This window comes from Myotis daubentonii, chromosome 3 (genome assembly GCF_963259705.1).
Source record: "Myotis daubentonii chromosome 3, mMyoDau2.1, whole genome shotgun sequence".
In the NCBI taxonomy this organism is placed as follows: domain Eukaryota; kingdom Metazoa; phylum Chordata; class Mammalia; order Chiroptera; family Vespertilionidae; genus Myotis; species Myotis daubentonii.
In genome coordinates, this window is record NC_081842.1 from 5,866,643 (window position 1) to 5,889,017 (window position 22,375).

General features: G+C 48.7%; 1 protein-coding gene across 1 annotated transcript in view; it reads right to left on the minus strand.

Annotated features, from left to right (window-relative positions):
- The window catches only part of DSCAM (DS cell adhesion molecule), a 460,072-nt gene that overhangs the window by 91,455 nt on the left and 346,242 nt on the right, over nucleotides 1–22,375 (minus strand). Inside the window, exon 17 of the mRNA XM_059685889.1 lies at nucleotides 15,096–15,166. Within this exon, the coding sequence (XP_059541872.1) occupies nucleotides 15,096–15,166 (71 nt within the window). The remainder of the gene's footprint in view (nucleotides 1–15,095; nucleotides 15,167–22,375) is intronic.

Sequence of the window (22,375 nt, forward strand, 5' to 3'; positions counted from 1 at the left end):
TGGGGCACAGAATTTTTAAAAATATGTTTTTATTGATTTTAGAAAGAGAGGGAGAGAGAGAGAAACATTGATGGGTTGTCTCCTGTACCAGGGGACCTGTGCCCTGGGCATGTGCCCCAACCAGGAATCGAACCAGTGACCTTTCGGTGCACAGGACGATGCTCAACCAACTGCCACAGTGGCCAGGGCCAGAACTGATTTAAAAAAATGGTTCCTTCCTTCTTGGGGCTCACACCCTAAATGGAAATTCCAGAGTAATGGCGTTTCCAGGCTGGAAGCTGGATGTGGACGGGAGTCCACTGCTCACAGGGAGGCCCGTGCCACTTTGGGTCATTTACGGCGATTTAAACTGGGCAGGGAGAGGCCCGAGTTAGCTTTTCCCTGCTAATGGCGAAGGGTCCGCTCAAAGGCAGGGCAATTTTGGCTGATGTGTTGGCCTTTTAAGAGAAACCAGATTCTTCTCAAATATGTTATGGGACACCATCAAAGGGATGCTGTAAAGTAATAAAGGTTTTGTAGACTTTCAGGTAGTCAATAGACATGTGTGTGTGTACATAAGTGTGCATTTGTGTTATGTATTTGTGTGCTTGTATGTGGGAGTGCATGCATATGTGTGCAAGCATGTGCATGCATGTGAGCACATGTGTGTGTGTGTGTATGTCAGAACAAAACATGGATTTTGATCTCTCAGGGCTCTGAAATGCGTTCTCTGCCCTGAAAATGCTTAGCAATCCAGTTGGAGAGAGGAAACAAACACTTCAGGGACCATAGAGAACTCTGAAGTGTCCTAGTGTGCGGGAGTGGACGGTGAGGGCCAGCAGGCTTCCAGAAGTGGTGCGAGGAGAGTGGTAGGCAGCAGCCAGAAGAGGCGGACCCCAGGTGGGCATGGAAGGGGAGGGGAGGTGTGGTAGGTGGAGCCTGCAGAAAGGGGTGGGGATTGGATAAAGCATGGGAGGTGCCTATAGCACAGCCCTGGGCATGCAGACAGGGGAGCTGCCTGGGGGGGGAGGGGCTAGGAGCTCAGGATATATTTATGGATTTGCCTAACAGGCCAACCTCCCACTGGGATCAGATGCCTCCAGCTGCCTTCAGGTGAGGGTCCGAGCTCCACAAAGAGCAGTAACATCACATTTCTCTTTAGAGTAAGTTTCCTCCTTTACCTGGATTACCATTGCTTTCCTCAACTGCTCTGATTTCATGCATTAACACGATGTTACAGGGATCAATGAGACCGTCATGTGAACCATGGCTGCTTCAGTCGAGGTGGCACCATTAGACCCGGACTAACTGTTGTTATAAGCAAATGTCTATGCCAAGCACGTCAACCTCAAAGGCTCATGCGGGCCAAATAAATGAGGCATGCGACCTGCGGGCCGTGAGTTTGACATGCTTGTGCAGTCCTGTTTTCACATGAGCAACTATGACTGTTCCCTTTGCTTTGAAATCCCATATGAAGATTTTTAGATGTTGAGAATTTGATTACCTGGAATTTGTTTACCTAAACCACTGAATTGCATTTGAATCATTTAAATAATTATTACAATTAATTTTCCTGCAAAAGTAATCTAAAAGTCAAATTTAAAACAAAGATACTTCTATTTCACATGGTTTTTAAATATGAAATACAGTGACCCCAATATAAAGGCTATGTTTACGCCCATTAAGGATCCTAATTTTTCAATGGAATCCCTGTGAAGTTTTTTTTTTTTAAATTTATTTAAGATTTTTAAAGAAGAGAGGAAGGGAAAAGGAGAGAGAAGAATATCCATGAGAAAGAAACATCTACAGGCTGCCTCCTGCACTGGGGATCGAGCCTGCAACCTGAGCACGTGCCCTGACCCGAAATCCAAGCCCAGCCACTCTTTGGCGCAGGGGAGGACGCCCGACCAGCTGAGCCACGCCGGCCACGGCTCCCTGGGAGGCTTTAAGCCTCCCTCAGACACCAAGTCAGGACCCCAGCACGGGGCAATGAAGTCAGACCAAGACAAAAGCATGGGGAGCGGGGGAAATGCCCGTAAGAACACGTCTGCACAGTCACCAGTTTAGCAAAACCCTCTGCAAGTAGAGGGACTTGCTTGCCGACATTTAGCTCCTTGGTTTTGGGGGGATGAATCACAACTGTGATCTGTTTGCACAGGTTGGTGGAGAAATCTCGCCCTCCTCCCTATGGGTAACCCCCCCCCCCCCCGCCACAAACCATTCTAACTAGCTTAAATATGATAGACAGCACAGGTGGTTTCGTTCTGCTTGGTTTCAGTATTTTGTTAAAAATAAATAAATCTTGCCCGCCCAGCGTGGCTCAGTGGTTGAGTGTCGATTTGTGAACCAGGAGGTCACAGTTCAATTCCCAGTCAGGGCACATGCCCGGGTTGTGGGATCCATCCCCTGTAGGGAGCATGCAGGAGGCAGCCGATCAATGATTCTCTCATCATTGATGTTTCTCTCTCTCTCTCTCTTCCCCTTTCTCTCTGAAATAAAAAAAAACCCCGATTTAAAAATAAGTAAATCTTTACATTCTTCTTAGAACTAAATTTTGATCCTGCTAGTCCTAGAATGCCATACAATTTTTGTTTTGTTGGGTTTGTTTTTGCTTGTTACATTCTTCTGAGCCCATTTATTTGGACCATGTCATCCATTTATTTTTCTTTCTAAAAACAAGGATTCCAGAGAGTTTGTTCAGATGCCCAGCCAGCTGATGGGGAATGCATGTTTTCAATAAGGATCATTCCAGACAGACCTATAGATTCACAGCAAATCTCACCTCTTACTGCGCATTAAAGGGAGACTTCGGAAAGTACGTGAGTGGAAAAAAATAACCGAAACCCTTCACTCTGCAGCCGGGAGTCAGCGGTCCGAGCCCCTCCAAGCGGGAGCCTGCTGGTCTTCCCAGACCGCGGGGGTACCCAGGGTCCTGTGTCGGCCCTCGCTCAGGGCCCCTGGGTGGGCTGCAGTGCCAAGAGCAGGCCCTGCCCACTCACTGCCATGTTCCACACGTAAGAATTCAGTGTCGCTCCCTACTGAATGCTCCTCCTCCTTTCATTTACCTTTGGGTCCAGGAACGATCCCAGTTTCTTCCTTTTTGTCTCAGAATCTGCCACATGTGGCCCTCTGGGTCCCCTTCCCAGCCTGGCCTTTATTTTCCTCCTGCCCCCTCTCTCTAAAGCAGTGGTTCTCAACCTTCTGCCCTTTAAATACAGTTCCTCACGTTGTGACCCAACCATAAAATTATTTTCGTTGCTACTTCATAACTGTAATGTTGCTACTGTTGTGAATCATAATGTAAATTTCTGATATGCAGGATGGTCTTAGGCGACCTCTGTGAAAGGGTCGTTCGACTGCCAAAGGGGTCGCAACCCACAGGTTGAGAACTGCTGCTCTAAAGCCTTCTTCCACCCTTCTCAGTGCCCTTTCTCCAGCCTCCTCACCCCTCCCGCTTCCTTTGAGAAAAGGTCTCTTCCCATCTCCATGACAACAGCAGCACTTGTGTCTTGCACGTCCATCCCCATCAGCCTGCAGCTGCCCAGGCAGATTCTCCGCTCCTAAGAGAGCTGGTGCCAGCAGGGATGTGCAGATGCACAGGGCACCCTTTCTCGGATGTGAGTGATTAGAACAGGCATGGCTTCTTCCGAGAGCCGCAGCCAGGCCTGGTCCTGCCTCCCCCTCCCCCGCCCACCGCAGGGACTGCACTCTGCAGGAAGCCAGGGCACTGCGGGGGAGCACAGCCTCCACTGCAGAATTCCGCAGTCCACGAGCACGCATTGCTCCTGCAGGCCGAGTGATTCCGCTGCAAAATGAATTGAAAAGTCCCTTTGGGTTCCTCCAAACTCAAGTGCAATGGACCCTGTCCCAGTTCCCTTTGATTACGGGTGGGGGCTGCCTTCGCATCCCCCCCAGCCTTCCCTGCTCCTCAGTGTACACAGGCAGGAACCAGGCCTGGTCTGCATGAGGCATCCTGTGTGTGTGTGGGGGGGGCACTGCGGTGAGTCTGTGATTGAAGTACAAGTACAATGTGGCACTTGAGGAGCTGAAGGTTTGTGGGAAAGGGATATGGGAGAGGTGACTTTTCCAAACAGGGGCAGAGGGTCCCCAGAGAAGGGGCACATCACCTGAGCCTGAAGGAAGGCCAGCCATTGTGAGGACAGGGCGACAAAAGCAATCAGCATCTCCACTGCCCCCAGGAGCCAGAGGTGACCCAGGGGTGGAGAAGAACGCTCAGGGTGACCCTGCGGGGAGGCACTGGGTGCTTGTCAGGGAGGGAGTGTGGAGGGAGCTCAGGAAACACTCGGGCCCACCCTGACCTTTGAGATCAGAAACACATGCGGGGGCAGGGGGCTGGTGACCTGCATTTTAACGAGCCCAACAGGGGATCCTGGGGCATGCTGGGGTCTGAGCACCTCGCTGTCACTGGGGAGTCATTAAAAGGCTGAGAATTTGCCTCACTTGGGATGGACGATTTAGCTAAAAAGCAATGACTCTGCATTCCCTGGTTTTTCAGGTCACTGGTAACCCAATTACCTGGTCGCTGTCTGCAGAACAACAGAGAATGGATGCAAATGGGACTGGAGCCCTTCACAGCCCTGCAAGTCCCCCAGCAGCGAGGGGACTCGCGGCACCTGGGGCTTGGCTGCAGAGGGGACAGGTGCCCTGCTGGATGGAGCAGAGCTGTGGCCCCACCAAGGACTCAGCACAGCCTCGCTAGGTGAATGGACCCCAGCTTTGGAGGGAGTGATGCCAGAGAGAGGAGAAATTGCACGTCATTGCCTCCAAGCGTGTTTTCATTTCTGTCTCTTCTTAGAGTTGCATTACACTACATACAACATTCACAACCTAGGTCTTATACAGTTAAGTATGGCCACTTGCCCCCCTCCCCCAACATTGCCATCCACCGAGGGCTAGGAAAGAATGAGGGAGATCAGAAATAAAGAGTGGGCACATGATCTGACAATGAGATGTGCTCAGAACATCGAAGATATTTCATTCAGGTTTGAGAAATGATGATGAGTGACAGGAGGCTTGAAGGACACACCGTCTCCAGAGGCCAAGAATTTTGACTTGTCGCCAATAGTCACCAAAATCTAGTCAGACTTGGCAGCGGAGGAGGAGGTGGCAGCCAAGGGTGTGTGTGGGGCGGGGACACAAATGTCAAATGTTAGAAACACGTTCTTGGAATGTTCTGCAAAATGGGACTCTATTCAATTTCTAAACTGTAGGGTAGCTCCCATTTCATTCATTCACTCGTTCGCTCACTCACCCATTCACCAACACACATTTGTTGAGTAGCTACTCTTGCTGGGTCCCTCCTTTTGGTGAATGTTGCTGTCCTTTGCATATCATACCATCTGGTAGCCATATAGAGCATTTCCCTCCGGCCATAAGGGCTTATCCAGTGCCTGGCACCTGCCAATGACCACACAGAGGAACTCAGGGCACGTATGCCAACCAGGGAGCATTAGAAAGTGGAGGACGCACGTGACCTGACACGTGTCCAAGTGCAGGTGGAACCAGAGTCTGTACAGACCCCTGGGGGTGACACCATAGGTCCCCCAAATCACACTTTCCTCCTCAGGATTCTACTTCCGTCACTTCTGAAAGTTGGTAGTAATATGCCTCTTGAATTATTCTGTTATTTACATAAAACAGGAATTATTTTCGAGTTTAGATTGTGACCAGCAGGGAAAACAAGACTGATGGCATTCCTTCAAAAGGCAGCATTGTTCTCTTTCCTGTGTTTCTGTGATTACTGAAAGCACAAAGCACTTTTATTTTGTCTCAACTTAAAATTGACAAAAGAATGTCCTAATGGAGGAACCCATCACAAGCATTGAAAAAAGGTAAAATCAATTTTCAAAGTTTCTAATACCAAGAGGAGTTGGGTCTTTAAATAAAGGACAGAAGGGTTCCTTGACATGGAGTGGGTTGATCACTTCTTAGTGCATTAGGGCAAGTGTATTGATATTAGTGACGTGGACCTGAGAGCAGATACTGTCTTTCTGTTCTGCTCAATGTTAGTATCAAGCAGAATGTGATGCAGGGAAATTGAACAGGCACATGGGAAAAATGAGACTAGATCACCAACTGACATCACACACAGGAATAAACTCAACATGGATAAAAGACTTACATGTAAGCCACAAAACGATAAGAATACTAGAAGAAAACATAAGCAGTAAAACTTCAGACATCTCTTGTAACAATATTTTTGCCGATATATCTCCTAGGGCCGTGGTCGACAAACTGTGGCTCGTGAGCCACATGCGGCTCTTTGGCCCCTTGAGTGTGGCTCTTCCACAAAATACCACGTGTGGGCACGCACATACAATGCGATTGAAACTTCGTGGCCCATGCGCAGAAGTCGGTATTTTGTGGAAGAGCCACACTCGGGGCCAAAGAGCCGCATGTGGCTCGCAAGCCGCAGTTTGCTGACCACTGTCCTAGGGCAAGGGAAACACAGCAATTGGGAAAATAAGCAATTGGGACTATATCTAACTACAAAGCTTCTTCACAGCAAAAGAAACCATCATCAAAATGAAAAGGGAGCCCACTATGGGTGAACATATTTGCCAATTCATCTGATAAGGGGTTAATTTCCAAAATATATAAAGAACTCATACAACTCGACATCAGAAAGACAAAAAAATCCAATTAAAAAACGAGCAAAGGACCTGAAGAGGACATACAGATGGCCAAGAGACATGAAAACATGCTCACCGTCACTGATCATCAGAGAGGTGCAAATTAGAATGACAGTGAAGTATCACCTCACACCTGTCAGAAGTGCTGCTATCAATAAGTCAACAAACAGCAAGTGCTGGCGAGGATGTGGAGAAAAGGGAACACTCATGCATTGCTGGTGGGAATGCAGACTGGTGCAGACTCTGTGGAAAACAGTATGGAGTTTCCTCAAGACATTAAATATGGGACTACCTTTTGACTCAGTGATCTCCAGTGAATATATCCTAAGAATCCTGAAACATCAATCAGAAGGAAGATATGCACTCTTATGTTCACAGAGCATTAGTTACAGTACCCAAGATCTGAGAACAGCCCAAGTGCCCATCAGCAGATGAGTGGATAGAAAAGCAGTGGTACATTTACACCATGAAATACTATGTGGCTGTAATAAAGAAGGAACTCTTACCTTTTATGACAGCATAGAGGGACCTGGAGAGTATTATGCTAAGTGAAGTAAATCAGTCAGAGAAAGACAAGGACCATCTGACCTCACTTATATGTGGAATCTAATGAACAAAGTAAACCGACGAGCAAAACTGAACCAGAGGCACGGACACATGGAACAGGCTGACAGTGTCAGGGGGATGGGGAGGGGAGGACTGGATAAAGAAGGTGGAAGGGTTAGCAAAGAACCTGCATGCATAGACATGGACACAGACAACAGCGTGGTGAAGGCCAGGGAGGGTAGGGCAGGGGCTGGGTGGAGGAGGGCAAAGGCGAGGGAGGGTGGAAAATGGGGGACATCTGTAATGGTGTTAACAATAGAATTTAAAAAAAACAAAAACAAAAACAAACAGAATGTGGAAATCGATGCAGAAAAGTCTCCCAGGGCAGTTGGCTCACGTTGCCCTGGCCAGAGAGCCTCCTGCCCCAGGCTCTGAAGCACTCTGTCCAGCATTTTATTTTTTAATATATTTTTATTGATTTCAGAGAGGAAGGGAGAGGGAGAGAGATGGAAACACCGATGTTGAGAGAGAAGCATTGATGGCTGCCTCCTGCACGTCCTCTATTGGGGATCAAGCTAATAACCCAAACATGTGCCCTGACCGGGAACTGAACCATGACCTCCTGGTTCATAGGTTGATGCTCAACCACTGAGCCACCATGTCCAGGCTCTGTCTAGCATTTTATTTTATTTCTTTATTTTGTATGTTGTTGTTTTTTCTGTCCAACATTTTAAATGATGAAGGTAACATCGGACTGTTTGCCTTGCCTTGGGAGAGATGTCTGCGACACAGCAGATGTCATTTGATGTCTATGGAATTCTTGTTTAGACATAGGTTTTCTTTTACTTTTCATTCTAGATCTGCGCTCCAAGTACTAACTTATCTACCTCATGCGATTTCTCTGATAAAATGAGAAAAGTCACCGGCAAGCTGGCTCCATGACAGCTCAGAAAATTAAGCACATTAAATAGTGCGCGTTCATCCGCTCACCCCACGGATTCCATTCCATCCATGTACAGTCATGTGCTGCTTAACGACAGGGCATGTTCTGAAAAACGTGTCCTTAAGTGATTTTGTTGTTGTGTGAACATCACAGAACACACTGACACAAACCTCGGGGGGACAGCCCACTGTGCACCTGGGCCGTGAGGTTTACCACCTTCGTTCGTGCGGTTCGTCATGGACAGAGATGTCCTGATGCCATATTCACTTTAATTTGATCTTCAGGTTTGTTCTCTGTGAAAAGTGGAGTCGGTATTTTATGAGAACCAGTAAAACTATACCGGAGGCAGTCTTTTGAATGTTTTTCTTGAAATTACTACTTATTTATCTGTTACTAGGTTATTTAAAATAAAAATCTTATTCATCAGGAAAATTTCATAATATTTGCATTTACGGGGACATCTTTGCTATCAGAAAGGACCCTGCTGTCCAGAGCCACAGAGGGTCGAGCATCCAGCATGGGAATCAAATCTGGGCTGTTATTCAAGGACCGACCTACAGACTCTAACTGCTCTCCTGTCCTCCGTTCTCATGGTTCTCAAGCCCGTGCTACGAGCTGAGCAGGAAGAGGACATGCCGCTGAGATGTGCTGTTATCTATTTGTCTGTGACATAAGGGAAAGGGCACTCGGATTGGCACTGGTGAAAAGGGTTCAAGTCTCAGCAATGACAAAGCAACTTGCTCAAGGTCATTTTTATTGATGTAGAGACCAGAAGATGCCTAATTTTCTTGAAGTCCAATCCTCAGTCACCTTCACACTATGTCACAGTATTCTTATTATACACAATTTACTTTCTGCAGATGCATTTAATTGATGCTAATCCTACTTTGTGCATAAGGTAATGGCATATTGTCCAGTTACATTTGTATGTATACTCCTCATTTTTCACTGTAAACATAACAGGGTCATACACACCTATGACACTAAGTTTTCATTGCTAAAGTGACTTATCGTATGCTTACTAGAAGATTAAGTAATTTTTAGTATTATCCTGACCATAAGCAATTTTTATCCTAATAGCCTAACTTTAGAACTTAATCCACTTGTCAAATCTGATGTTGATGCACTAAATCAAGAAAGACCTAGGGCTGCTCATCAATAAAAGTCCAGAGTGTGCCCAGCCAGCATGGCTCTGTGGTTGAACGTTGACCTACGAATCAGGAGGTCATGGTTCAATTCCTGGTCAGGGCACATGCCCAGGTTGTGGGCTCCATCCCCAGGGTGGGGGTGTGCAGGAGGCAGTCAATCAATGATTTTCATCATTGATGTTTCTATCTCTCTCCCTCTCTCCCTTCCTCTCTGAAATCAATATTAAAAGTATATTTTTAAAAAGTCCAGAGTGCTCTTTTAGTTGTAGCCTCAGCTCCTATTCAGTAATCTTACTTGCATTTCAATGCTCAACCACTGAGCCACGCCGGCTGGGTTCTTACTTGCATTTCTGATAAAAGTTCTCTAAGTAAAAGAAAACAAGACCATCCTTGCTTCCCAGCTCCTCGCAACCTGCTAGTTTATAACCTAACCATCTAAAGAGAACGGTGGAAGTGCCCGCCCTCTGATGTCCTACACGGTGCCGGGTTTACCCAGGCTCACTGCAAAGCTTTCAGAAGAAACCGTCTGAAAGGATTGCCAACTGGGGAATGTACATGGCCTTGGTCCTAGTCTTTAGTCCAAGTTCAATTTATGTCCTGTCAGGGTCCATTAGCTGGAGAGGGAGAGCTTTCTACTGGGACTGAATGGAGACATGTTTCCTATGCTGAGTCCCAGCCAAGGTCTCCTCCCAGCACGGCCGGGTGTCAGACCTGGATCTCACACTCTTGGCAGAGGAACTGCTTTTGTGAAGGTGGGCAGCATCTTCTCACTGCACTCGGAGGCGGGGAACCAAGAGAACTGCCTGCTGGGGGTGGGAGGCCAGCCAGGAGCCGTACACGGGCCGGCTGTTGGCTCTGCTCTGGGAAGATAACTGGGGTTCTTGGAGAAGACCAATCACAGGGCTAAATCTAGAGGGCTAATTCAATGGACAGATGGAGAGGGATGCAGACTCCACTCCAAATGATGCAAATAAGCAATGAGTGGCTTTATGAACGGTCTCTGTATAGTTTATATACCGACAAAAAGTAAATGCATATATAGTCAGGTAAGGCTTTCTAAGGAGTCCAGAAGTTTCCAAAGGAAAAACTGCCCTTCTTGATATAAATTATTTAACGCAAATGTGAACACTGGGAGTGATTCCTATATTTATTTAATAAAACTAACTGCTTCTACTGAGGATATAGTGAACAAACAAAACATTCCCTCTATCTTCACAATGCTTATAGTCTAGTCATCTGTAAGAAGTCAAGAGAGAATGATCTTACTCTATATGGATGATCCAAAGATTTTGAAATTTTTGTTTTTTATAGTCTCTTGTTACAGGGGAAAGACTCGTTAAAGTAAAGAGAGCTGACAGTCCCTTAAATACCTGTAGGCCATCAGGCTTTTTGATAAAGATGTTATAAATCCAACCCTAGCACCAACTTATTTGCTCATAAAAGAAAAGTAAATTTTTGCAATGTTTCATAGCCTAAGGATTAAAGTGAGGGTGAAAAACTTAAGCAAAATTAATTCCACTGATATAGAAACATAGGGTGTTGACTTACTCAAGTTACTCTACTTATAATTTGATAAGAAAATGACAGTAGGTAAAAATGTACATTTTCCCCATGTTCTCTAACTCTAACGGGGCTGGGGAGAATTTATAACACGAGGGTGGAAGGAATCAAAAAAGGCACTGGTACCTGTTGAACCTTATCGTGTGTGAGCCACCACCTTGGCCCTGCGCAGACACCCATGTATGAGTTGCTCAGAAGCCACAGGCAGTGGGACAACTGGGGTGGGGTCCTCACTGTGATAGCCCTCCGATCTTAGGCAAGTCCTTCCAGCTTCAGGAACCGCCCTCCTGAAACGGGGTCCTCCCAGTGCTCAGACCTAATGACAGGATCATGCAAGAGATGGGTGTGGCGCTTGGCAGAGAGCGGGTGCTCGGGAAGACGCCTTGCCCAGGACTCCCAGGATGCCCCCGGGCCATCAGGTGCTCCTTTCCCAACACGTGTGCCATTTCCTGGAGGCAGAGGGGTTTCAATGTGGGAGTCGAGTGGAGCCCGCAGCTTATTAAATCATTACAACGAAGGTCACTGGCTTTACATGGCAGACTTAGCCCTTTCCCACTGTAAGAGCTCATCTTGGCAGCATATCATAGATTGTAATGAAGCCTCAATTAGTTAAAATTATTGGGGACTGTGGAGATATGGTGTTCTCATTGAAAGTATTCTTCAGATTGCAGATATTTAATTATGTCCCCAAATACTCAATATTCATACTTTATGGAAGGCATGTGTCTCTTCTGTAACATGGCTTCCCCTAAATAAAATCTTGGCCAGAGGGTATGACGCTGAGGCTCAAGAAAGTGGTAAAGTTGTCAGGATGTTTATCCTGAGTCCTCAGCCTCACCATTGTTTTCAGCACCGCAGTATTTAAGCAACTGAAAATTTCATTCTTTTCAGACAGCCCGTGGCTCTAAAAAAATTCCTCATTCAAAACAAAACGTTCACATCAACAGGAAAAATATCTCTGCCTGATGTCTCTCTGGAGAAATGTTTGCAATCAAAGATGAATGAGATGCTCCCTGCCTCTAAGGAGCCCTGAGTACAGCAGAGAGATGCAACCGAACGGATGCAGAGACCATGTGACCGTAACAGCAGGGAGCCATCTCCAAGAGTAACGAGTGACACAGAGGATCAAATGACTAATTCCACCTTGGAGATGCACACGTGGGCACAGAGAGAGGCACGCCAGACCAGAGGGCTAGGGAAGGGCGACTGGACAGGTGAGGGGAGAAGGTCATGAAGAATGTGCGATGGCAGAGGAGAAAGAGAGAGGAGGACAGCTGGGGGGAGCTGCATGGTCCCCCAAAACTGGGGGAAGGACCGAGCAACAAACCCGAAACAGGCTTTGCAGCCTGACTTTGACTGGCCTAGAGCCTCTTTTGGGTTTTGGTCTCTATTCAGTAGGCCCTGAGCCCCTGTGCCAGACTTGATAATGTCAAAATTTGAAATTTTTCTTTGACAAAAGAAATCCTACTAAAGAGGGAATATGCTAATTGACCCTCATGCCATCGCAAAGATGGTGGTGCCCACAGCCAATAAGGAAGGAATATGCCAACTGACTGTCCCTCTCTCAAAAATGGCGGCACCCACAGCCATAAGATGGCGGCGTCCAGTCCCCTCAGCCCTGCTGGGGCAGCAGGCGCGCGGCAAGGCTGGGCCTGCCAGGTCCAGCTGCTCTGCGCACCTGCCTCCAGAGTCCCCCAGTCTCCTCAGGCCCCCAGCTGCTCAGGGCCAGCCTGAGGCACAGGCAAGCCTTGGATGGTGGCTACACAGGGCCACCCAAGGCTCAGGTAACCAGGGCCGGCTGAGGCTTGCACTGCCGGCAGCGGCAGCAGCAGAGGTGTGAAGGGGCATCGCCTTCCCCTGATCTCCGGGTCGCCTCCTGCCCCTGAGGGCTCCTGGACTGTGAGAGGGGGCAGGCTGGGCTGAGGGAATTTTCATGCACTGGGCCTCTAGTAACAAATAAAAAGGGAAAGCTGTTCATTTTGTTCAACAGAAGGTGTGTGTTACAGAAGTGTTGCTGGTACAATAACAGTTAAATTGAACATCCGTCTCCTGAGTTATAGAAAGGGCCACTGCCCTGGCCGTTAAGAGGTTTAGCAACTAAAGGAGCAATTTTCCCACCCAAACCCCAGGGCTCTTCTCCCCTCTATCATGCATCTCTCCTTTGAGCACATCATTTACTTCCCATCAGTGGCCCTGTGACCCTGAATGAATGAGTTTCCACCACAGACGTCTTACATACAATCCCCGTGTTTCCATCCCAACTGCCTAAGGTGGGCTCCCTCCTGGGTGAACATAACTTCTCCTTTCTTTACGTCCTTCTTCCTCCTCCTTTCCTGCCACCTCCTGACATGAACTGTAAATCTGGAACTTTTCACATGAAGGAAAGGCATACTTTATGCACCGTGTCATATCCCACTTTGCATCTGCTTTAGATGATGGATAAGCACACACAATTTGGTTGAGTGAGACACTTTCCTTACATAATTGGGCCAACGAATGGGCAGCCCTTACCTCATTCGGTGTGAGGTCAGCCACATGCCCGTCTGCGTGCGGACAGGCCGGTCAACAACCCCCGCTATGGAGACAGGTCACTGTTCTGTGAACAGCATCCTACAACCGGTTCACGATCTCATGGACACAAGGCTTCCCCTGACTAGCCCACGCCATGCTCATCCTTTCAGCATTCAGGGGAACTTGAACTGTAATTACTGACTTTGCTGCTGCATTTGATGGTGATGAAAGAAGGTAAAGCCCTTTAGAGCCTGAAGAGTTCCCACGCTTGGTTACAAGGGCTCTGTGGACAGACCCCTCTCTCAAGCAGGACCCCACAAGCTTTAGGGGCCACAGCAATCGCTGGCCTTTTTCAGGGGCGCACACATGCAAGGGAACGAGGAGGGCAAGTGGGTGAAACTTCACAGCCTTTCATCCAGCCAGAGTGAGTCAGCTTTCCGTTTGTAGAGTGGCCGGGACGCGTGAGGGGTTAGGGCTTGCTGAGTGCCTTTCATGACATGTGTGTGATGCTCACAGCTGGCGGATGTGCTCACAAAGATGAATGACACCCTTCCCCCACCACGGCCACACTGTCTGAGCAGCTGAACCATCGTGGCCCGCTGCCCGCTGGCATTGCGACTCACTGACACAAAGGGGCCTGCTGCAGGGACTCGTGTTAACAACAAAGCGGTACCCACCCCTGCAATGAAAATCCCCTTTTAGACAGACGTTGGTCACTGAGTGGAAGAGCTCATGTTCCAAGGAAAAAACAAGGACGGGCTTGGTTTTATGGTTACAGGAGGGGTGCATCTGGAAGACCTCACTCAGCCCCCCTCCCCTTCCCTGAGTGAGAAGACAGAAAAAAGGGGGAGGCAAGAGGCAGGGAGAAAACCCAAGCAATGAGAGAAATCCGGAACTAGATTCGTGAGCGTGACTTCACAGAAGTTTTGACCCAGCAACAGCACCCCAGATAAAGTGGGGTTTGGCCCAAGGTGGTTGTCTCCAAGAGCACATACGGGGTGACTAATTCCCAAGACAGTTTCAGCCACCAGGTGAGTGACGCCAGGTGAGGTCCCTGGGGAGTGGCGCTAGTCTCTGACCAGCTGGCACCGGAATAAGACTCTACTGCTTGCTTTATTGGGAGCTTTGCTACGGAACCCTGGAGGAGACAAAGCAGCTGTCTGCCTGCACTTGGCTCAGGCTTCCTTCCTCTTCCAGCAATGGCCAACGCCCCCTGCTGGCCAGCAGCAGTCTGCACCTGCCGGCTGCATCTGGGGGACTACTGCATGGGATGCAGCCTGCTGGATGGTGCAGTCGCTGGTGAGGAAATGGTGGTGGTGGTGGGGGGGGGGGCTGGGGGGTGTGCTCAAGGACACAGCTAGCAGGTGGCACAGGGAGGACTTGTCTCCTCAGTGGGCTCGCCACACACTGTGATTTGCCACTTAGGAAAAGCAATTAGAACCCGTCTCCCCTAGGGGGCAATCAGAGATGCATTCAGGCAGTCTTTGCACGATTTGTCTGGAGACCAGCACTTAGGACTCAATCAGGATTCAAAGAATAAAAATAAGACACAGCCACGTCACTCTCTGTGGATGTAGAATTTGCTGTAAAAGTATTAGGAATGTGGACACAGATCCTGGATTTTAAGGAAAGGGCTCTTAACCTAATTTGGCAGAACTGAATGTTAGTGTCTCGGCATCGTAACAGGTAACATGAGAGAGAGGTGCTCGCCTCCATGGAAACGGTGCCGGGAAAGCAAGAGTCTGTGTGGTTTACCTTCCAGGTGACCCTGATGCTCTGAGACGAGATGGGCTCCAGGTGGACTTCCTGAGGTGGGCCATCAGGAGCTGAAAGACCAAAACCCACAGGCCGTTAGAAGCGGGTTCCACATGGACCAACACCTACACAGCAGGGCACAGGCCCAAGACAGGCCGCTCAGCACCAAGATGCATGTTGGGGGCACGCCGATCTGGCAGGGTCACTGCACTGAGTACCCCAGGGCTCTCCTGCTCCCGGGAAAAGTGACTCTCCAGGGCTGCCCTCACCTTCTTCTTCTCCATGCCTCGGCAACTTGATTAGTAAACTCAAGTGTGAGCAAGTTAACGGGTAAACCAAGACATTCCTTTTATAAAACTCTGCCTGTGGTGCTGTTGAGTGAAGGCCCTTCTCTTTCCCTTGGAAGTCTCTGTTAGTGTCATGGCTTTGGGGCCGACCAGCTACTCAGAGGTACCAAGGCATAAAAAGAAAGAATAAGAGAGAGGGACAGAGGGAGAGAGGGAGAGAGGGAGGGGGGAGAGGGAGAGAGAGAGAGAGAGAGAGAGAGAGAGAGAGAGAGAGAGAGAGAAAGTAAGTAAGTAAGTCAGGATCCTTCTGCCTGAGTCATGTATTTGCTTTAGTTCTTCATACTTTCCAATTACAAATTCTTGTTAACTAGGGGCCATGGCCACAGATGGCAGAAGCAAACTTAAAAAGCAAAAGTGTGCAACTCACACCAACCTATTTCTAATGGCCTTTGGATTCCAATTACATCCAGTTACAGTCAATTAGCATGTATTGGACATGTACTGTGTGCTAAGGACATTGTGTAGAACTAAGGGATGTAGAGCATTCTTGTCCTCCTGAGTTTGTGATCTAACCAGGACAGATGAGATGACATGGCTATGGCCAAGTGTCATCTGAGCAGCAGAAGCAAACAGTGGCCCAGAAGTCAGCAGGGAGAGACCCCTCTGAATGGAAAGGTGTTGTTGGGTTGATTTCTGTGGACATGGCGCCCTTGGCGGAAGGGTGAGGAGCATCAGGGGCTAAGAAAGCAGAAGTAGTGAATGTGAGCTCATTGTGAAGAATTTGAAAGTGAAAGGAAGGGTAGAGATGAAGGTCAGATTGGAGACTGGCAAGGTCAAGGGAAATGTTTCCCTTTTTTTCAGAGAAAGGAGTTTTGAGCAATAACAGGAGGCACAGATGCTTCTCGTCTTACCAAGGGGTTATGTCCTAATGAACCCACTTAAAGTTGAAAACATCGTAAATGAAAATGAGTTGAATACCACACTGTAGTCTATGGTTGTTCACCCTTGTGATTGCGTGGCTGGGAGCTGTGGCTCCCTGCCCCTGCCCAGCCTCGCCAAATTATCATACAGCATATAGCTAGCCCAGGAAGAGGTCAAAATTCTCACTTGGAAGTGTGGTTTCTACTGAATGCATATTGCTTTGGCACCATCATAAAGTCAAAAAATCAAAAGTCGGCCCAGCCAGTGTGTTCAGTGGTTGGGCATCAACCCATGAACCAGGAGGTCATGGTTGGATTCCTAGTCAAGTCACATGCCCGGGTTGCAGGCTCAATCCCCAGGGTGGGGTGCACAGGAGGCAGCTGATCAATGATTCTCTCTCATCATTGATGTGTCTTTCTCTCTCTCCCTCTCCTTTCCTCTCTCTGAAATCAACAAAAACATATTTGAAAAATCATAAGTGGAACCATCACAAGTCAGAGGCTGTCTGTGGTTGCTAAGTTTGTGGGCATTTCAATCTTTCTCCCTGAGTTCAAATTAGGACATTACCACTTAGTAGATGTGGGTGTTTTTGTTTGTTTGTTTTGCTTTGCTTTGCTTTTGCAGGCAGGCTACATAACTTCTCTGTACCTCAGTACCCTTCTCTATATGATGGGACAATAAAATTTCTATCATAATGTTATATAAACAACCTAAGACAGAGGTTGGAGCTGTGGCCAATATAATTAGAAAGAGATTATTTTGGCACTGCATTTTCCATTCTAAGTTTCTAAAATATCATAATAAAAACTTTATATTAAAAAATTAGTCTGCTTTCAGAATTTTAGTTTTTCCTTACAGCTCCTGAGCTACAATTTTTTCACGGGCCCTCATCTCATTGCAAAGAAACAATTTTTGTAAAATGACAGTCTAAGGCAGATTGGATTTCTAACGCTGAAAGTGTTGAAGATCAGCAATTAGGTATCCATTTATTTAACTAAATTGGAAAGCTGTATTGACCTTGACATTTAAGAATTTATATACATGTTTTTGAAGGGACACTGTAATATATATAGCATAGTTTCTTCTTTTTTTAAAAAACAAAGCAAAACAGAATAGTTAGCTCTTCCCTGAGGGAGGAAGAAGGCTGGAAATAAGAATTAACAATGAATGTGATTTTCCAAAATAAACAATCTGCATTTCTACAGAAGCCCAAACTGTTCAATCAGTAAAACAGTCATAGATGAAGACAAAATGTACAGTTCCTAATGTTTGTACCAGGCAAGGCAGCGCTCACTAATTCTGTTTCGCTGCAACTCAGTGATGGCAGACCCTTGGGCACTGCCAGACCCACAGGTCTCCACTCTTGCTTCCTCTGGGGTCACCCAGGCTGGCTCCGCCTCCCTCCCTGCTGAGCCTGCTCCTGGCTTCCTGCTTCCCTGACTGCTCTCTGTGGCTCTCAGTGGACTGTCCTCTCTCCCCCTTCCAACCAGTCACACCAAGACTCAGCCTCAGCGCTCCCCTCTGCCCTCAAAATAGTCTCTCCTGGCTTCACCCGGAATCTTGGTGATAAACCAATCATTCCACTGGCTCAGGGGTCCTCAAACTACGGCCCGCGGGCCACATGCAAATATAAATATTGTATTTGTTCCCGTTTTGTTTTTTTACTTCAAAATAAGATATGTGCAGTGTGCATAGGCATTTGTTCATAGTTTGTTTGTTTTTTTAAACTATAGTCGGGCCCTCCAACGGTCTGAGGGACAGTGAACTGGCCCCCTGTTTAAAAAGTTTGAGGACCCCTGCACTGGCTGAACGACCCCAGTGGGAATCACCCCCCAATGCCCATCTCTGGTTTCCTTATTGGGGAATCACTCGATTGAGGTTCTGCTACATGCAAGGCCCTAAACTAAGCAAGGGCTGGTGTGCAAACATGGATAAAAAAATGAATTGAGGGACAACTGCAGGCCCACAACCACGTGCTGCTCTCTGCTAGGGTAGTACGGCCCAGGGGGATGCTCTTTGCTTGGGAAAGGAGGCCAAGACTGTTCAGTAAAAATCAAAATAAAACCAAGAAGAGTTGACACCTGGAAGGGGAAAGGATAACTTCATTTAAATAATGATTTCTCAAATAAATTGCTAAGTTATTTAACTATTATTCATTAAGCACCTATTATATGGTTCTCAGTGTCTGGGATATAGCAGTGAACAAAACAAGCAACTATTCCTACCCCTGTGAGAGGGAGGAAATAGGTCATAAACCAAATAAATCAATACATTGTGTGGTGTGTTTGATGGTAACAGATGCTACTTTTAAAAAGCAAAGTGTTAACAGAGGGAGGGGATCAAGCCCAAGAGTGGACTCTGGGTTGAACTTGGAATGGGGAAGAGAGTCAGGGTAGGACTCATTGAAAAGATGTTATTTGAGAAAACTTGAAGGAGGGGGAAGAGCACTCCAGAACAATCCCAGAATATTCTAGGATATACCAGAACATTCCAGGAGGGCTGGCGGGAGTACACCCAGCATGCATGAGGAACGTGGAGGAGGTCAGTGATTTAATTTCCAGTGGAAGCTGGGGAAACGACAGTGGAAGCAGACTGCTGAAGGCTGGGGTCGGGGTGCCCCTGGTTCTCAGTGGGTGGACCCTGTGCATCGGACTCTCTCCTTGCAGAGCAGTGATGCCACCCTGGGCTAATGTGCACCAATACTCGTATGTTTATTGTAACACATCTTCCTCCTTAAGTACGGCATCCTACTCCTTAAGCCCCCATCAGATCCTCTCAGCACACAGGAAACCCTTCTTCTAGACCTGCCGCTGCTCTGAAATGTGAAAAAGGATGCCACGACCATTCACTCAGCGCCGGATCCAATGCCAACCCGACGACTCCACACGGTGACCCCTCCATAATCCCGACCTTCCACTCTCCGAGGCATCTGAAAATTCAGTGTGTTTTCTAGGCGCTCCCGCCTAATTGAACGTCCACGTTCTAAGGTCAGACTCATAATGAAAACGGTGAAGGGATCAGCCAGCCCAAACTCAGCCACGGCACTCAGTGGCAGGTGGCCAGGGCACAGCCGCTAATGGGCGAGTTGGTCTGGGTGAGGGTCAGCTGCGGATGACAGGCCGATCTGCGCCAAAGAAACAGGGCATGTGCATCCGTGCACTTCTGCTCCATTAGGAGCTGACCTCATTATCGCTTGGCAGAGTCTCCACTTTAGCTTCAGCTTCTCCCCTTCGGGGGGCTCGGCACTGCAGAGGGGAGTCGGGAGGAGTATCCTGGACAGGGTGACCTCTGCCCCCTGGCTGTGCCCCGAGGTCAAGTGCAGAAGAGCACTGATGCTGCATTTGTGTACTTTCCCGTGAAAACACTCAGTGTTGTGGCATCGGAACAGGGCTGTTTCCAGCGGGACGCAGGAATGCCATGGGCAGGGGGGTGATTCTCTCTGCACTGGGCTTTGCAATGGATGCTACGGCAGGAACCTGGGACCTGATTGCCCACATGGCAAGGCCGACATTAGGGATCTGCACGCCTTTTCTGTGCGGGGAAGACAGTGAGTATTTAGGCTTTGCAAGCCCCATGTGGTCTCATATTGTTCCTCGTCCTCTTCTTTTTAAAATGTAAAAGCTGCCCTTGCTGGTTTGGCTCAGTGGATAGAGCATCAGCCTGCGGACTGAAGGGTCCTGGGTTTGATTCCGATTAAGGGCACATGCCTGGGTTGCAGGCTCAATCCCCAGTGCAGGAGGCAGCTGGTCAATGATTCTCCCTCATTATTGATGTTTCTATCTTTCTCTCCCTTTCTCTTCCTCTCTGACATCAATACAAATAAAAATATAAAGTGTAAAAGCGATTCTTAGCTCAAGAATTTTAAGTGGACTTTGGTGCCTGGGCTCTAGTCTGTGACCCCTTAAATGAAAGAAGGGTGGGACTGATGGTTAATTGGGGTGCAGGGCCGGCCTAAGGGGGGACCACTCTGTCCTCAGCTGCAGCTGATTCTCACCAAACAGGCACTCAAGAGAAGTTCAACATGTAAATTTCGACCTGAAGTCTCCAGATTTTAAAAACTGGCACCTAGTTGTAAAGACCTGCACAGCAACAGGCAGATGCCACCCAAACACCTGCAGGCTGCTGCTGTGCGAGCTGCGGGGACAGGACCCCTGGGACACGCTCCCCGGTCAGGACAGGTGGGTGTCTCAGCCGCAGGCCTGGATGCTTCTGGTAGTCCCGGTGGGAGCTCCAGTGAGCGGGCCTTCTTTCTCCCACCTTCCTCATCTCCCCTTCAGCCTTACCCTTCTCCTTTCTCTACCTTCCTTTCTTTCTGAGGTCCTTCAACATTTCAGTGTGGGGTTAATCCACCATATATTTTTGTCAACAGTCACACACACACACACACACACACACACACACACACACACAAACACACACCATGGAGTCCAGCGTAGCTCCGAGTAGTAATATAGTGTGTGTGTGTGTGGGGGGGGGGGGGACACAGGCCTACCACCTACACACACACACACACACACACACACACACACACACACACACACTCTGCTCATCACTACTCCTCTTCTAAAACCACTCTGTAAGGCATGTTTGTGATGATCCTCCCACATGTACTGAGCAGTCTCCCTGGTGAACAGCACAGAGCGCCATGAGAAACGACCACATAGCTCAGAGGCCATTGCCAGGAAGACTCCCACTCAGTGCTGGTGGCGGGGTGGGGGTAGGGGAGGTGGCAACAGTGCCATCCAAGGGGCCCGGAGAAGGTTTTGAACTGGCGGTCTCCTTGACCTGGCATTTCAAGAAGAGTACAGACAGGAAGACAGAGTCCGAGGGCCTTCCAGACAGGACAGAGCTCGCATGCCGCGGGGAAGGGAAGGGCAGGCTGTCGCTGACGACCATGGAGTCCAGCGTAGCTGCGAGCAGGAATATAGTAGGCGGGGGACACAGACCTCCCACCTCCCAGACGCATTTCTCCAGCCAGGGAGGCAGTGAGAGGTGTCAGGGGCTCCAGACTTGGGCACTCTATTACCATAAAAATGAGTAGATTTCCAGAAGCTTCCACCCAATGATTTTCACTGCCTGCGTGATGGCTACTTTTGTTTTCTTTTCTTCTTCTTCTTTTTTTTTTTTTAGGGAAAGGGAGCAGTTTCGATGAGGAATTGTCATCTCCACACCTTTGGGCTTCCCTGCCGGGAAGTGACAGTAGCAACTAGTAGCCTCTGTGGCAGTTGTAATGAGGGTGTGTATGGTCAGGGAGCGGGGTGGCTGTCGTGAGGGTGTGTATGGTCAGGGAGCGGGGTGGTTGTCGTGAGGGTGTATATGGTCAGGGAGCGGGGTGGTTGTAGTGAGGGTGTGTATGGTCAGGGAGTGGGGTGACTGTAGTGAGGGTGTGTATGGTCAGGGAGCGGGGTGGTTGTAGTGAGGGTGTGTATGGTTAGGGAGTGGGGTGGTTGTTGTGAGGGTGTGTATGGTCAGGGAGCGGGGTGGCTGTAGTGAGGGTGTGTATGGTCAGGGAGCGGGGTGGTTGTAGTGAGGGTGTGTATGGACAGGGAGTGGGGTGGTTGTAGTGAGGGTGTGTATGGTCAGGGAGCGGGGTGGTTGTAGTGAGGGTGTGTATGGTTAGGGAGCGGGGTGGTTGTCGTGAGGGTGTGTATGGTCAGGGAGCGGGGTGGTTGTAGTGAGGGTGTGTATGGTCAGGGAGCGGGGTGGTTGTAGTGAGGGTGTGTATGGTCAGGGAGCGGGGTGGTTGTAGTGAGGGTGTGTATGGTCAGGGAGCGGGGTGGTTGTAGTGAGGGTGTGTATGGTTAGGGAGCGGGGTGGTTGTCGTGAGGGTGTGTATGGTCAGGGAGCGGGGTGGCTGTAGTGAGGGTGTGTATGGTCAGGGAGTGGGGTGACTGTAGTGAGGGTGTGTATGGTCAGGGAGCGGGGTGGTTGTAGTGAGGGTGTGCTTGGTCAGGGAGCGGGGTGGTTGTAGTGAGGGTGTGTATGGTCAGGGAGCGGGGTGGTTGTTGTGAGGGTGTGTATGGTCAGTGAGCGGGGTGGTTGTCGTGAGGGTGTGTATGGTTAGGGAGCGGG